Genomic DNA, 15,568 nt, shown 5'->3' on the forward strand with positions numbered 1-15,568 from the left:
AGGTATTGAAGGTTTATATCATTGTGTCTAGGTATTGAAGGTTTATATCATTGTGTCCAGAAGGTCTATATCATTGTGTCCAGAAGGGTTATATCATTGTGTCTAGGTATTGAAGGGTTATATCATTGTGTCTAGGTATTGAAGGTTTATATCATTGTGTCTAGGTATTGAAGGTTTATATCATTGTGTCTAGGTATTGAAGGGTTATATCATTGTGTCTAGGTATTGAAGGTTTATATCATTGTGTCTAGGTATTGAAGGTTTATATCATTGTGTCTAGGTATTGAAGGTTTATATCATTGTGTCTAGGTATTGAAGGGTTATATCATTGTGTCTAGGTATTGAAGGTTTATATCATTGTGTCTAGGTATTGAAGGTTTATATCATTGTGTCTAGGTATAGAGCATGTGAAGGGCTTCAGAGTTTACCTGGAGGACAAGGACCCAGAGGGGAAGCTGTGTCAGCACATGATCCTCAAAGACCCACGACAGCTCAACTTTTCTTACAGCAATGTGGTAAGTCACAGCACAGACTCAGCCAACAGGGTTTATTTTCCTTCGTGCACCTGGAAGGTGTGTGAACTAGCTTGGTATAATATAACATGCATAATAACTCAAGCTCAACTTTCCAAGTAATGTAAGTAAGTATTTAGGTGCTGAAGCCCTTACAAGACTTGATGACCGAAACACATCCATTTTGACTGCTGATAATAAATCAAAGGAATCATTTATTTTGTAAGTGCTGGCTGACCTGAAGTATACCTTCACCTTGTTATTTCCTGATAGAAGATGAACTCTCAGCCCTTCCCTGGCCTGGCCTTTGAGACGGACTACATGATCCGGATAGTTCCTTTCCCCACCTTCATGAATGACAGCTTCTTCCCTCCGTCCTTCCTGCGCACCAACTGTAAGAGAAACACTCCTCGAGCTGCCGGCCCTATTTGTAGACCGTAAACACAGTTTAATCACTACAGGCAACTTTACGTGGGATCAGACAGTGCCAGTGGTTTTACCTGGCCACATGATCACTACTGAGGAAAATCTTCAGGCCCTCATTTTGGAAAAACTCCTAGCCCTAGTGATGATCTTGTGAATTGGTAAAGTCCTGTAACTGTGGTGCAACTGTCGTGTAACTAGTGCAACTGTCGTGTAACTAGTGCAACTGTCGTGTAACTAGTGCAACAGTCGTGTAACTGTAGTGTAACTGTCGTGTAACTAGTGCAACTGTCGTGTAACTGTAGTGTAACTGTTGTGTTACTGTCGTGCAACAGTCATGTAACTAGTGCAACAGTCGTGTAACTGTAGTGTAACTGTAGTGTAACTGTAGTGTAACTGTAGTGTAACTGTTGGTGAAGACTCCCGTTGTAATTGTGTGTTTGTTCTCAGCCTGTGAAGTGCTTCTGGGACCCGACAACCTCGTCTGCAAACCATGTGAGTCCCCGTTGTACATCTACTTGCTCTTGTACCTGTGTGATGCTGTAATCATGCTATTAACAACACTTTATTAACACATCAACAACATAGTATTGACATATTTTACATAGTAAATAGCCTACTAATGTCCTTATAATTGCATAGTAATGGAGTTGAGTGTAAGGCATTGTGATTAATTGCAATGATATAGACATTCCTCTATTTTCTCATATACATACCTTTCTTTCTGTCTGGTGGTTGTGATCAGTCTGGAAGCCCAAGACCCTCAACATCTCTCAGCGGGGCACCAACCTCCATGTTGTCTTTGACCACGCCCCCTCCACCTTCGGCTTCACCGTTTACTACCTGTACTACAAACTACGACAGGAGGGACCCTTCAGGCTCAAACGCTGCAAACCGGTAAGGAAGGAAATTATGTTATAAGTATGCTCCAGAGCCTCAACATTTTCCTGGTTAGATCGTGTGGTCAGGAAAATCTCAGGGCCTTTCTTATGAGCAGTGATAATTAAGCAATGATGAGCTGCATCTTAGCCTGCATTTATCAAGCTCATCAGAGTAGAAGTGCCGATGATCTAGGATCAGTTTTGCCTTATGCCTACCCTAAAAAACATTTGTATATTTTACAATTTTAACCTTTATTTAACTAGGCAAGTCAGTTTAAGAACACATTCTTATTTACAAGGACGGCCTACCCCGGCCAAAGCCGGACGACGCTGGGCCAATTGTGCGCCGCCCTATGGTACTCCCAATCACGATACAACCTGGATACAGGAAATGGAAATGGGAGGACCTGGTCATAGATCAGCACTCCTAGTCTAAGACTATTTTTATGAATACTGCTCCTAATGTGTTTCCCAGACACTGAGGAGGATGTAGTATGAATACTGCTCCTAATGTGTTTCCCAGACACTGAGGAGGATGTAGTATGGATACGGTGTGTTGACGTGTCTGCTGCCTTGGGCTCCTCTACCAGGCCTCTGCTTGCTGGGCCTTTCTCTCTCTCTCTCTGTCTCTCTCTCTGACAATCTATGGCCTCCTGGGAGACATCCGTGGACTTATCATACTTTCCTCTCTCTCTCTCTCTCTCGCTCGCTCTCTCTCTCTCTCTTTTGCGCTCTGTTGCTCTGTTGCTCTCTCTCGCTCTCTCTTTCGCGCTCTGTTGCTCTCTCTCTCTCTCTCTCTCTCTCTCTATTTCTCTGTCTCTCTCTCTTTATTTTTCTTTCTCTCTGTCAGTGACACGAAGAACAACTCTGAGGCAGACCTGTATTCTAATAGCATTTGACATTTATTTCAAATACTTTGAGCATATGCTTTAACCTGTTGGAGTGCCAGGTCTGGTCAGACCCACTCTGACGTCCTGAAGACTTTCCCAGCAGCAGAACAGATTGTCATTACCCAAGGCTGGAGGAGAGCTGGAGGAGACCTGGAGGAGAGTAGAGGCTTTCTCTCTCATGTTGACAGAACGTGTTGCATTGTTTTAGTTGGAGAGAGAAAGATAACCTATAATCGCCCCCCTTACTCTTCCAGTCAAGTCCTCTCTCAGCCCTACAGTTATTCTGCCTGTGAACAATGACGAAAGCAGAAAAGCCAAAGCCCCCCCTAGCTAGTTCTATCAAGTCCCTTCTCTCACTGTGGTTTGAAACAGGATCTGCTTATATCATCAACAATTGGATTATTTGGACATGAGGTGGAAAGAAACTATCTTTATGTCAGTATTCTAAAGCCCTAGTCATAGATGCAGAAAACTCCTCAGCTATGTACCAAATTCAACGTGAAGATATTATCACCGCAGAAACAGCATTGATTTAGTCAGTAACATGTACACACATCCCTTCAGGAGGAACATTTAGCTGCTGTTGAAAATGGTTGATCATTGATAATCATGCACGTCTTTACTCTCTTTTTGCACAGGAGTTAAACCTGCCCAAAACAACATGTGTTCTTCAAGATGTGATACCAGGAACCTATGCGATTGAGGTAAGGATTCTGACCTCACACTACTGCAGGATTCTCTCCTGGTTGTGACTATGGTATGTTATGATTATTATACAATCACACTTAAGAAAGCTTATGGACATACTATTCTAAACCATAAAGAAACCCTGCAGCTCATATTTACCGACATCTTTTGTCCTGCAGCTGCGAGATGACACCAACACCACCAGGAGACAGGCCCAGTACCACGTGAGCCAAGGTGAGCTACCTTGCCTCTGGACTGACACACTAGATACCATCATAGCCTCACACTTCTCTGTGGACCAATAACTTTTTGCTAGACTCTCATTACATTACATAAGCACGGATGACATAAGCACGGATGACGTGCTTCTACACCTGCATTGCTCGCTGTTTGGGGTTTTAAGCTGGGTTTATGTACAGCACTTTGTGACATCAGCTGATGTAAGAAGGGCTTTATAAATAAATGTGATTGATTGATGACTGGAGGACATTATTATCACCTAAGAGTGTTCTCTTAAAGTATTCAAGTCTTGTGTACACTTTGTAGAATTAAAAACAAGCACTAAGTGGAATTGATGAGATGTATTCTAATGTATTTATTCTAATTTCTACCATAATGTCCAGCCCACTCCCCGTGGACAGGTCTTATCAGATTCATGAGATGTATTCTAATTTGTTTATTCTAATTTCTACCATAATGTCCAGCCCACTCCCCGTGGACAGGTCCTATCAGATTCATGAGATGTATTCTAATTTGTTTATTCTAATTTCTACCATAATGTCCAGCCCACTCCCCGTGGGCAGGTCCTATCGGATTCATGAGATGTATTCTAATTTGTTTATTCTAATTTCTACCATAATGTCCAACCCACTCCCCGTGGGCAGGTCCTATCAGATTCATGAGATGTATTCTAATTTGTTTATTCTAATTTCTACCATAATGTCCAGCCCACTCCCCGTGGACAGGTCCTATCGGATTCATGAGATGTATTCTAATTTGTTTATTCTAATTTCTAACATAATGTCCAGCCCACTCCCCGTGGGCAGGTCCTATCAGATTCATGAGATGTATTCTAATTTGTTTATTCTAATTTCTAACATAATGTCCAGCCCACTCCCCGTGGGCAGGTCCTATCAGAGCCATGGCCATCACTGTTCCTCTGGTCATCATTTCTGCCTTTGCTACACTCTTCACCGTCATGTGCCGCAAGAAACAACAAGGTATGTTCCTTTTATCATTGTTTTCATATTACTGCACTCCATTTTACATTCAGTCTCCATTCTGTCTGTTTACCGAGTCTAACTTTTAAAGTATTCCAACATGTACTTACATTATGAGACGTTTAGTAGATTAGGCCAGTGCTGCTGTGTCAATGCATTTCCTTTCACCCTTTTTATATGGAATTAACATTTTATTAATATGCCATCCATCCTATCCATCTATCCATCTATCTAGAGAACATCTACTCCCATCTGGACGAGGAGAGCTCTGAGTCCTCGTCTCACACCACAGCTCTGAATTCAGACAGGCCATGGCCCCGGACCAAGGTGTTTGTCTGCTACTCCACTAAGGACTGCCCCAAACACCTCGCTGTCATACAGAGCTTCGCCTTCTTCCTCCAGGACTTCTGTGGCTGTGAGGTAGGCACTAAGCTTCAGAAATAATGCTCATTGGAGCACAAACCCCCTTATCTAGATGATAGCTCCTTAGTTTAGCTCTATTAAGGGTTAACTGAGGGTTGGCTCAGGCCAGGGAATTGAATGTGAACAGACTACATGGCAGAAGCTTGAAAGTCTGGAATGTGGGTTGTGTGCCACCTGCTGGCTAGTAGGCGAATTACTACTAGTAGAAGAGGAATACCTCAGTACATACTCAAGAATAGTTTAGTATTCTGTAGTAATAATCCATAATAATGATAATAATATGAATATGCAATCGTTGCCTGACTATTGCTGTCTGTGGTTGAATTATTCCTAGAGGTGATGTTATAACACCTGTTTTAACACCTCGTACCTCTTTGATCCTCTGTATTGTGTCTTAGGTGACTCTGGACCTATGGGAGCACCTGCAGATCTGTAAGGAGGGCCAGATGTCCTGGCTGAGCCGGCAGATAGATGAGGCTCACTACATCATCACTGTCTGCTCCAAGGGCCTTAAGTACTACGTAGAGAAGAAAAACCGCAGAGGGAAATCACCAGCCAGAACTTGCCCTGGAGGTGTTTGATTTATTGATTTCATTTATTTGACAGTTGAACAAAAAATAATATACAGCTGGTTCATACATTTCATTGCAAGTTGTGGTTGTTTTAGGGAAAGGGCATACATAGTCGGTTGCTCAACTGAATGCATTCAACCGAAATGTGTCTTCTGCATTTAACCCAACCCCTCTGAATCAGAGAGGTGCGGGAGGATGCCTTGTGCCAAGTCATCGGCGCCCAGGGAGCAGTTGTTGTTGGGGGTTAGCTACCTTTCTCAAAAGTGTTCACCTTGCAGGCTCAGGGATTCGCTCTTAACCGCTAGGCTACCTGGCTCTACCTGTTTTACCTACCTTAGTTAAATGCCCTGAATGTAAATGGCTCTGGATCAGTGTTGGGGAATGTTACTTTCATGGAAAGTAACTTGTTACATTACTTTTGCATTACCAAACACAAAAAACCCTCTGAAGATACCTTGCGCGTGTTGGTCATTCATTTTATGCCCAGTAGTGGGTGCACACCACCTTTAAATGGGCTGCATTATAGTTAACCGCCAGTATCCTATTCTAACTGGGCTATACCAACTCAAGTAATAATGACAGATGCAATATATCCTTTACAATACTTAATATAAATGATTTTGTTGAATTATGTACACATGAGTAAATAAATATATAACCACCTGGCCCAGTAAAAAGAGAGCTCAAATACAACTGGCCACCAATCTGTTTTACACACAGATACGAACTGGCCAGAGAGCTCTAAAACTATACGATCACGTTGTGTAATTGTAGTGCCCTTTTCTTTTATATTTATCATGAAGACGGAGCTGGAGAAATGTCCGTTCTTATCAACTGCGCATAACCTGATCACCTAACTAAGGTGTTATTATTACCAGGCAGTAATTGGGGCACTCACCTGAACCCGATGATCCTGTGTTTGTATCGTCAGTCAAGTAACATCTGAACTTTTCTTCTACCAATTCAAAGTAATGTGAATACTTCCACAATTAAGGCTATTGTCTCTGCCATCTCGCTAGCTATCTACCATGCCTGCCAGCTACCCGCCACAATGTTCATGCTGTAAGGGGAAGCGTGCGACGAATGTAGCCTAGGAGGGAGGGATTTTAATTTTTTATTTTTGTCAACAAAGAAAAAGGGAAATAATATTGTAAAAGTAACTAAGTAACTGATTTCTTAAATTGACAAACTAATGTATTAGGTTACTCATTACCACAAAAAAAGTAATCTGAATACTCTAATGGGTTATATGTATTGCATTACCCTCCAAAATGCTCCGGATAAGAACTTCTGCTAAATTACCAAAATGTAAGGATACCACAAAGACACTAACTTATGTCCATTGGGTTTGTTTTGGAACAGATGGTGGAGCAGCAGCGGCAGCAGCGAATGGAGCAGAGCTCTTCATCGTTGCCGTGGCAATGATCGCAGAGAAGCTTCGCGAGGGGTGCCAGAAAGACCAGGACCTGTCTCGTTTCATGGCCATCTACTTCGACTACTCCCACGAGAGCGATGTCCCCACCATGCTGAGCCTGGCTCCCAAGTTTAAGCTCATGGATCAGCTCCCTCAGATGTTCAGCCTCCTCCACTCTCGACAGCTCAGTTTACCGGAGCGCGAACCGCAGCCTCTCAACATCAGCAAGAGGAACTACTTCCGGAGCAAGTCGGGGCGGTCTCTATACGTAGCCATCTGTAACATGCACCAGCACATTTCTCTGGAGCCTGATTGGTTCGAGAGGCAGCTGATGCCTGCCCCCCCAGCCCCGCCTCCGAAGCAGCGTGATGCCGCCGGAACGTCTTCGTCATCATCACCTCACATGGAGAAGTTTGACTCTGGGCTGGTGCTCAATGAGGTTCTGTTTAAGTTGCCATCAGAAAGTGAGGGTACTCTGAAGAGGAATGTGCTGCTCACGTCTCTCCCACCCAACCTCAGTCTGGCCCACTGCTCCCTGGACAGACCTGTGGGGCCTGGGCCCGGCTCAAGCCTCTCTCAGGGGGAGATCGGGGGGCTGTCGGGGGCCTCATCTGGTCTGGGTCCTCTGGGTCTGGGGTCTCTGAGGCCTGTTGTCCCTCCTCAGGCTGGGGACGGCTCGGCCAGTCCTCCAGAGATGCCCAGGGACTCGGGGATCTATGATTCGTCAGTGCCTTCCTCTGAGTTGTCCATCCCCCTCATGGAGGGCCTGTCACCTGACCAGGCTGACTCCTCCTCTCTGGCCGAAAGCGAATCATCTTCTTCCGGACTGGGTAAGAGACCAATGACTAAATATGCCTAAAAGGATGTTGTATGACATTTTCACATACAAATAGTCATGAAACATATCTTCCATATGTGATCATGAATCAAATTGTGAATGAGTCGGATTTAAAGCCCATTGCCTAAAAATGCCTAAAATGATGTATGACATTTTCACATTCAAATACAGCAGGACTGATAGTGAACCATTGGTCAGATTGACAATGAGTCATCTAATTTGAATCGGAGATGATTCAGTCTGATGAGTCAGTCAGACTGACATCATAACAGAGTTTCTCAAACCACTCCTGAGGGACTCCTGGTCGTTTCACAGAATAGTTTTATACACCGTGTCCATATTCATAAGGATCAATTCCCCTCGCCCACAAATTGGGGAAAACAAACATTCTTTCCCATTGACTCCCATTGTAAAAGATCCAACTTCTTTGTCAGTTTTTTTTTTAAATATTAAAGAAAAAACAAGACGTGCTGAAAAGCAGCTTTGTTGTTCAATGTACATGTAACCAGGCCAAATATCCAGACCTGCGGTCCACAACGCTCCCGAGTAGGGAAATGGAGCCTCACTCACTCATGTGGCTGCCATCGCCATCATGAAAAGGGGCAATAATATGTTTTTATAAGTAGTGAGAACAATCGGGAGCAAGCAATGTTGAAAAGTCAAAAAATTACATGTTGGACTTTTCTTAAATATAGTTTTGTTATTGACTGAAACAAGAAGACAACAAAAAAAGTGTGTTTGAAAAAGGGTTTTGCTGTGAGCCGATGGAGTAACCTAGGTAACCACAGGTTGTTTTTCCCACCGGCGGGTGGAGACCGTGACGTTCTGTCTAATAACAACTGGGCGTATTCAGGGGTGGAAATGGAAAAAGTCACTAATTCCCACCCCTTTCTTTGTTCTAGCACACCTGAAATCAACATGTTCAACTAATCATCAAGCCCTTGATTAGTTGAAACAGCTGTGCTACTAATAACTTGTATTTTAAAGTACTGTATTTTACATCTGGCCCATGGCCTGTTGCTAAAGTGACGTCATTTGTGTTGAATTATGTTTGTTGTGCCTCCAGAAGTTGCTGAATATCTCTTCATCTTGTGTGTCTTCAGGTGATGAGGAGCCACCTGCTGTCAGCTCTCTGCGCTGCGCCATGGCAACCATCTGTAAAGCTGAGCTCCACCAACACCATCTAAAGCAGTCTGAAGGACTGGGGCTCCCTCCTGTTCCTGTTCCTCCCTTGTAGTGAACGGAACAACAACTTTACAGTGCCTGGACACCCATAACGACACTTTACTGCCTACAAAGACACTGCCTTGATACAGACCATCATCCTGAGTTGTACGAGCTATCTAAAACATTGAATCCCAAATGAACAGTGTACGGTAACCAAGCCCATGGATGTCAGTGATGTCATCTTCTTTGGAATCTCTGTGGACTTGTGGCTGATAGAACACTGAGGAATGTTGATGTCATTGTTTTAGAACACAGAGGGTTTTGTGAAGGTTCTAAGTTGTGTGAAGACAAGGCGTTATTTAATCAAATGGTTGTATGTTGTTTTGCATCGCTGTCCTGTATTTGTTAGTGTTCTAACGGTGTTTATTTTAGACTAGGCCAGATCTTCCCTTTAAAACATCCCGTACCAGGTTACTAGTTCACTAACACACCTGCTTCAACTCCTCTAATAATCATCAACCCTAGATTACTTGAATTAGGTGTGTTAGTGCTGGGCTTGAACAAAAAATCTGCGACTTCAACACCAGATGTAGTGTGTTTCTAACTGGGACAATTTCGTGAGCCAGTAGTGATGACCATGCTCTTTTAAGTGAGAGAACGTTGGTTTGTTACTTCATTCTAATTTATTGAAAATTTTGAAATATGAAATTACTTTTTAAGGATACAAGGTGCTGAAATTATTGTGTCAAAACACTTTTACTTGTTTTTTTTTGTGTAGTTTTCACACCAATTTGTTTTACTAATAGAAAAGGTTTGACAACTCTTGTGTAAGAGATCAGATATATTGGGAGTACCTAGGGCTGTGGCGGTTCATGACATCTCGTCAGCCAGGTGATTATCAAGCAAATAACTGTCGGTCTCACGGTAATTGACCGTCAATTAACATAAACACATTTAGCATCTCCTGGTTTCCACACATAGCCTACAAGCCACTGATGCAGACATTTGGATCATCTACATTTTAAAAAGTCTATTAAATCCATGTAATAAAGCCAACACCTTCACAATAAATCCATTATTATTTTAGACAGGTCTAAAGAAACATGATGGTGAAGATAATGTAGTCTATTTCAGAAGAACTGAATTGCATACTCTGAGTTGTCCTTATGTTAGGTCCTGATCTGGCTATGCCATGTGGCTGTTGGCTACAATAGTTAATTTAGAGGACAAGACTTGGTTAGAATTCCGTGGCATTATTTTATATTATTTTATAGTATGAAGAATACAATTGAACAAAGCTGAATAAAATATAAAGGATGTTTTCTCCAAATGATTTGAGGGGTGTGCACATGTGCTATTCTGTTTTGAGCGGTTAACAAACAAATAGATACTCCTATATGCTTAATTTAAAATTAATAATGTAACTTTAGTTGTTCAACAAACGTTGGGCTATATGTTTTGATTTTTAATACATTGTAAGGCTGCATGATGAGACTAATGATCATTTGAAAAAAGTTGTTTGAAAGGCATGTGCTCTGCTTAGTTGTTTTTTTTTGCGCTGGCTGTTGCCTACACACTTCATCAGTCTCTCATTCACAATTTGACAAGCACTTGACAATGCCTCGAATTTCCCAGGGGCATCCCCTTTGTGTGGCTGATGCACCCTAAAACAAGTTGTGCGTTTGGCGGCCAGTACCCGTTGTTCCTTTCTCCCTGATAGATACATGCTTCGAAGCACCCCTCACTCACATGGCTCAGGTCGTTCTCACAAGCTACAAGTGAAGAGCAACACTTCGGGAACACAACTCCTTATCCAATTCCGAGTACATATTGAATATATTGGAAGAAGAGTCCACATTTACTTTTTGTCAACCAACAAGATGACTAGGCCTAATGAACAGCAAAAGCACTAGTCTATGTCAATCTGCTATCCCCCATAGTACAAAAGTTGACTTATTCTATTCTTTGCGAGAAATAAAAATTCCAAACATAGTCTGGGACAGTTGTGGGATGTGATAGATCCCAAATTATTACAACCACTAGCATTAAAAAAGCTTTTTTACGCGATGAGACTGAAGCAACAGATCGGAACGTTTATCTTAAAATGTGATAAACTATTAGGCTATTTCATCACATAAGCGCAGCAATGCACACATGGCAGTAGGCCATTATCAAAAGTGACTTTCAAATGCTATTATGCATGTAATGCTTTTATTATAAAGGTGCATTTTTATGCTGAACATTTTCTTCTCCGAACTTGAGTATCACGCGCTGCTTAAGTATGTATGCCAGTTAGGCTCTACCCCCCTTGTAAAGCAGATTAATGTACTTCATTTTAAGAAATTATTTGGCCACTTTAGATGTGATAATAACCTTTATCAAAACATATAGACCTATGGGCTGGGCTACATGAGGTGTGTGACTATGATTAGAAAAATTCACAAAAAAAGGGATTGTTTCTTGCAATATCAGCCCATCAATATTAGTGATAAGCTAATATTGTCACCCATCAGACTATTCTTGATTTAATCTTGTCTTTACATATACTAAATAATATCTGTGAAATGTCTCATGAAGTGTTTGATTACATTTTTGATTACATTTGCATTGATGTCAGAATGATTAGAGGGACAATAGAGTGCCGAGTACCAGGCAGTAAGCAAGTTTGGTAGACTACTAATGACCGTCAGCAGCATCAGAGCTTGGAGAAAGCCGGTGTTGCGGTAATATGGTTACCACCCCAGGAGTACCCACACTATTTGATCATATATTTGACACCAGCAGTTCTGCATTTTTTTTTGTCTCCATCAGAGGAGTGGACAGGGGTGTCCATTTTAGGAGCAATTTCATAAACTAAATGTCTTTATTTGAAACTTGGGAAATATACTGTTATTCAACTCTTAAAGAGAAACGAATTCAGCGCATTCGGAAAGTATTCAGACCCCTTGACTTTTCCCCCATTTTGTTAAAGTTACAGCCGTATTCAAAAATGTATTAAATTAACACATGTGGTCATCAATCTACACACAATACCCAGTAATGACAAAGTGAAAACAGGTTTTTAGAAATGTTTGAAATTGTACAGAAAATTTAAAAAACAGAAATACCTTATTTACATAAGTATTTAGCCCATTTGCTATAATACTTTAAATTGAGCTCAGGTGCATCCTGTTTCCATTGATCATCCTTGAGATGTTTCTTCAACTTGATTGGAGTCCACCTGTGGTAAATTCAATTGCTTGGACATGATGTGGAAAGGCAGACAACTGTCTACATAAGGTCCCACAGTTGACAGTGCATGTCAGAGCAAAAACAAAGCCACGAGGTCGAAGGAATTGTCCATAGAGCTCTGAGACAGGATTGTGTCAAGGAACAGACCTGGGGAAGTATTGAAGGTCCCCAAGAACACTGGCCTCCATCATTCTTAAATGGAAGCAGTTTGGAACCACCAAGAGTCTTCTTAGAGCTGGCCGCCCGGCCAAACTGAGCAATCGGGGGAGAAGGGCCTTGGTCAGGGAGGTGACCAAGAACCCAATGGTCACTCTGACAGAGCTCCAGAGTTAATCTGTGGAGATGGGAGAACTTTCCAGAAGGACAACCTTGTCTGCAGCACTGATCGAACATCTCTGGAGAGACCTGAAAATAGCTGTGCAGCGACACTCCCCATCCAACCTGAAAGGGCTTGATAGGATCTGCAGAGGAGAATGGGAGAAACTCCCAAAATACAGGTGCTCCAAGCTTGTAGTGTCATACCCAAGAAAACTCAAGGCTGTAATCGCTGACAAATGTGCTTCAACAAAGTACTGAGTATAGGTTCTGAATGTGATATTTTTTTATTTTTATACATTTGGACCATTTTCTAAAAACCTATTTTTGCTTTGGCATTATGGGGCATTGTGTGTAGATTTGATGAGGGGGAAAAACAATTTAATCAATTTTAGAATAAGGCTGTAACATAACAAAACGTGTAAACAAACGGTCAAGGGTTTCAGTGCCAGTCATTTTTTTACAGAGCTTTGTAAATATGCAAAAGTAGTTAAATATAATCTGTTTTGTATAGTTTTTAGATTCTTCGTTTTTTTCTACATTATATACTGTTTTATAGTACTCTAATGTAGGAAATAAACAAATTGAAATAAAGTTTATTTTTATTATTTACAACTTTGATTCTAGCCTCGGACAACCAGGTCAAGGAGATGGGACTTGCAATGATAGCTCCACAAAACGAAATGTTTTTTCCTGCTCAAAAACTAAACATGAAGAACACAATCTGTTACAATATCATTTACACTTTTTATTTGGAAACAGAGAAGTGTATTTGATATGTTCCCAGTTGAAGTGCTATTTGAAGTGGTAGACCAATTGAGTGAGCAACTGATTTCCCTGTACAATACATATAAACTTAGGTAGCAGGCGTCAAAGAAACGCCTGAAACTAGATCCCCTAAATCAGGGTTCCCTAACTGGCAGCACACTGTGGTTTTATTTGGCACTTCAAGTTTTCTGAGCAATAAATATATATATAACACTGACTGTAGAAAACATTAGGAACACCTGCTATTATTTATATAAAAAAATCTTCGAAAAATGTCAGCACGGTTTGAAATATGTGTTTTAGTCAAATATGTTTGGTCTTTTTGGGTCAATTTGCAGTCTACATATTATTTCTAATTATCTTCCGGCTCCCCGAAAATCCGCGCAACAAAAAATTCGTCCGGTGGCTGAATCTAGTTGATGATCCCTACCCTACATACCGGTCTTGAAAAGATGAAAAACAACTGTCGGTGGAGGTTCTTTCTTGTGCGCTGCTCAACCAAACCAGTAAATGTGGAGGAGGAGTTCAATCTTCGCTTTGTTCAAGCCGGGACTCGGCAGAGGTGACTGTAGCTCTGGGCCAAGTGCACTCTGTATTGGAAATCCAAGGTCCAGGTTAAGATACAGTTATGAGACAATGTATCCTATTATTGCGTGTTTCAGTAACTGTCACACGTGGTGTCATAATGTTTGGGATAGAAGTAAACCTTTGTAAAAGCTATACATATTTCCTCCAACCTACAAATTAAGTCACATGTTTGTCTATTATAGACATTATGGCTTTCATTAGGACTGACAGTCACGCTTAAATTCAGTAGCAATATGGAAAGTGTATTAACCGTTAATAATCTTCCTTTTTAGATGGTGTAGATTAGTTTCCAGTGGTGAATATAATGTACTATTGAAGAACATTGGTGTAAAGAGCGGATTAGAAATCACACCGATGACTACACTTCCTGTAGGCTATTATTTATGATTGTAATTTCCCATGGTGTGCACTGTACTGTATTATCTCACTGTAAAAAAAAAACACTTCGGTCACACACACAAACAGGCAGTGTTTATGGGCGGTGCTTGGAGCCGCTATTCAACTCCACAGTGGACCCGAATCTGTGTTCCGTGAGGCACCAAGGCGTGAAACAACCGTAGGCACAGAAAAAAAGAAGCGTAACACCTGATGGTTAAAAACAAAGATAGACTATTTCAAGGGCGATACGTTATGTATGTAAATATTGGCGATTCAAAGTGAAACTTTGTCATTATTATAAGCGGAAAAAAGTAGTTTATTATTTGTTTAACCGGGACTGTTTGGAGTTGACAGTCTATGTATGACGAGACGATTATAGATTACTTGTTTCCTCGTTCGAAAAACGTTTTAGTTTTTTGGGGAATATATTACAGTGGAAGAACTCTCATCACATGCAAACAAGCGATGGAAACAAAGACGTTTCAGGGTAAGATGTCTTTCTATTTTAACTCAAACTCATCCAATCAGACTTGCCATAATTTCCATAAATATAGTCAACACCAACTACAAACATGTTGTGGTTTATTGGTTATATTTCTTGGCCTACATTGTATGGGATACATTGTATGGGGTAGAATGTAGGCTCAATAAACTGTTAACAGGTTCTAAATCATGAACTTTATGATGTAAACCTGAACCTGAGTAACATTGAGTAATAATCTTCTTTGCATGACATTGTAGAGTATAGTCAGTAGGTAATTCCTATGACCAACCGTAGCCTATATTTTAACTCAGTTTGTGTGGTGGTGGTGGATATGGGTGAAGATGATGATGAAGTTTATAATTATGCAACCTTTATCCCACATACACACAGCTTCATTTGTCAATTCAGGAAAGCATTGCCAAGACAATTTTATCATTTTTATACTCAATCTCTCACATATCGACCTGCGTGGTGTCAGAATGGGCTCATAATGAGGTCACCAAGAGTTCAAGTGGTCAACTGTAGGAACCTACTTCTAATTCTACTGTAGCTGAGGACTGAAGTTTCCCCAGTTGTCTGTGATTTACTGTGTGTGCCTTTCTGTCTACCAGCAGAGTCAGTCCTCAGGGTCAGACACTGGTGGCCTCTGGTACTTGTAATGTTTTGTCACGTCTTTGGCCTCCCATTCGTGGTCTTTAGGAGAGCAAACATCATCAAGGTGTTGGAATGCTGCTGTCTCTTTGAGGCTGGTATTGTCACAACTTTCAGGAATCCCAG

At 41.3% G+C, this 15,568-nt stretch overlaps 2 protein-coding genes across 3 annotated transcripts in view; both read left to right on the forward strand.

Annotated features, from left to right (window-relative positions):
• LOC139371402 (interleukin-17 receptor D-like) overlaps window positions 1–10,556 on the forward strand; it is a 59,666-nt gene extending 49,110 nt beyond the window's left edge. Inside the window, exons 4-14 of one of the 2 annotated variants that reach the window (XM_071111793.1) lie at window positions 397–515; window positions 786–906; window positions 1,386–1,430; window positions 1,681–1,832; window positions 3,345–3,410; window positions 3,573–3,627; window positions 4,503–4,613; window positions 4,849–5,033; window positions 5,435–5,609; window positions 6,971–7,852; window positions 8,964–10,556. In XM_071111793.1, coding sequence (XP_070967894.1) covers window positions 397–515; window positions 786–906; window positions 1,386–1,430; window positions 1,681–1,832; window positions 3,345–3,410; window positions 3,573–3,627; window positions 4,503–4,613; window positions 4,849–5,033; window positions 5,435–5,609; window positions 6,971–7,852; window positions 8,964–9,097 — 2,045 coding nt within the window. In that variant the 3' untranslated portion in view covers window positions 9,098–10,556. The remainder of the gene's footprint in view (window positions 1–396; window positions 516–785; window positions 907–1,385; window positions 1,431–1,680; window positions 1,833–3,344; window positions 3,411–3,572; window positions 3,628–4,502; window positions 4,614–4,848; window positions 5,034–5,434; window positions 5,610–6,970; window positions 7,853–8,963) is intronic. The other variant, XM_071111794.1, reaches the window with a different exon arrangement.
• Window positions 10,557–14,454: 3,898 nt separating this feature from the next.
• LOC139371399 (Rho guanine nucleotide exchange factor (GEF) 3) overlaps window positions 14,455–15,568 on the forward strand; it is a 93,234-nt gene continuing 92,120 nt past the window's right edge. The window contains exon 1 of the mRNA XM_071111788.1: window positions 14,455–14,794. Coding sequence (XP_070967889.1) covers window positions 14,760–14,794 — 35 coding nt within the window. The 5' untranslated portion in view covers window positions 14,455–14,759. The remainder of the gene's footprint in view (window positions 14,795–15,568) is intronic.

This window comes from Oncorhynchus clarkii, chromosome 17 (genome assembly GCF_045791955.1).
Source record: "Oncorhynchus clarkii lewisi isolate Uvic-CL-2024 chromosome 17, UVic_Ocla_1.0, whole genome shotgun sequence".
In the NCBI taxonomy this organism is placed as follows: Eukaryota; Metazoa; Chordata; class Actinopteri; order Salmoniformes; family Salmonidae; genus Oncorhynchus; species Oncorhynchus clarkii.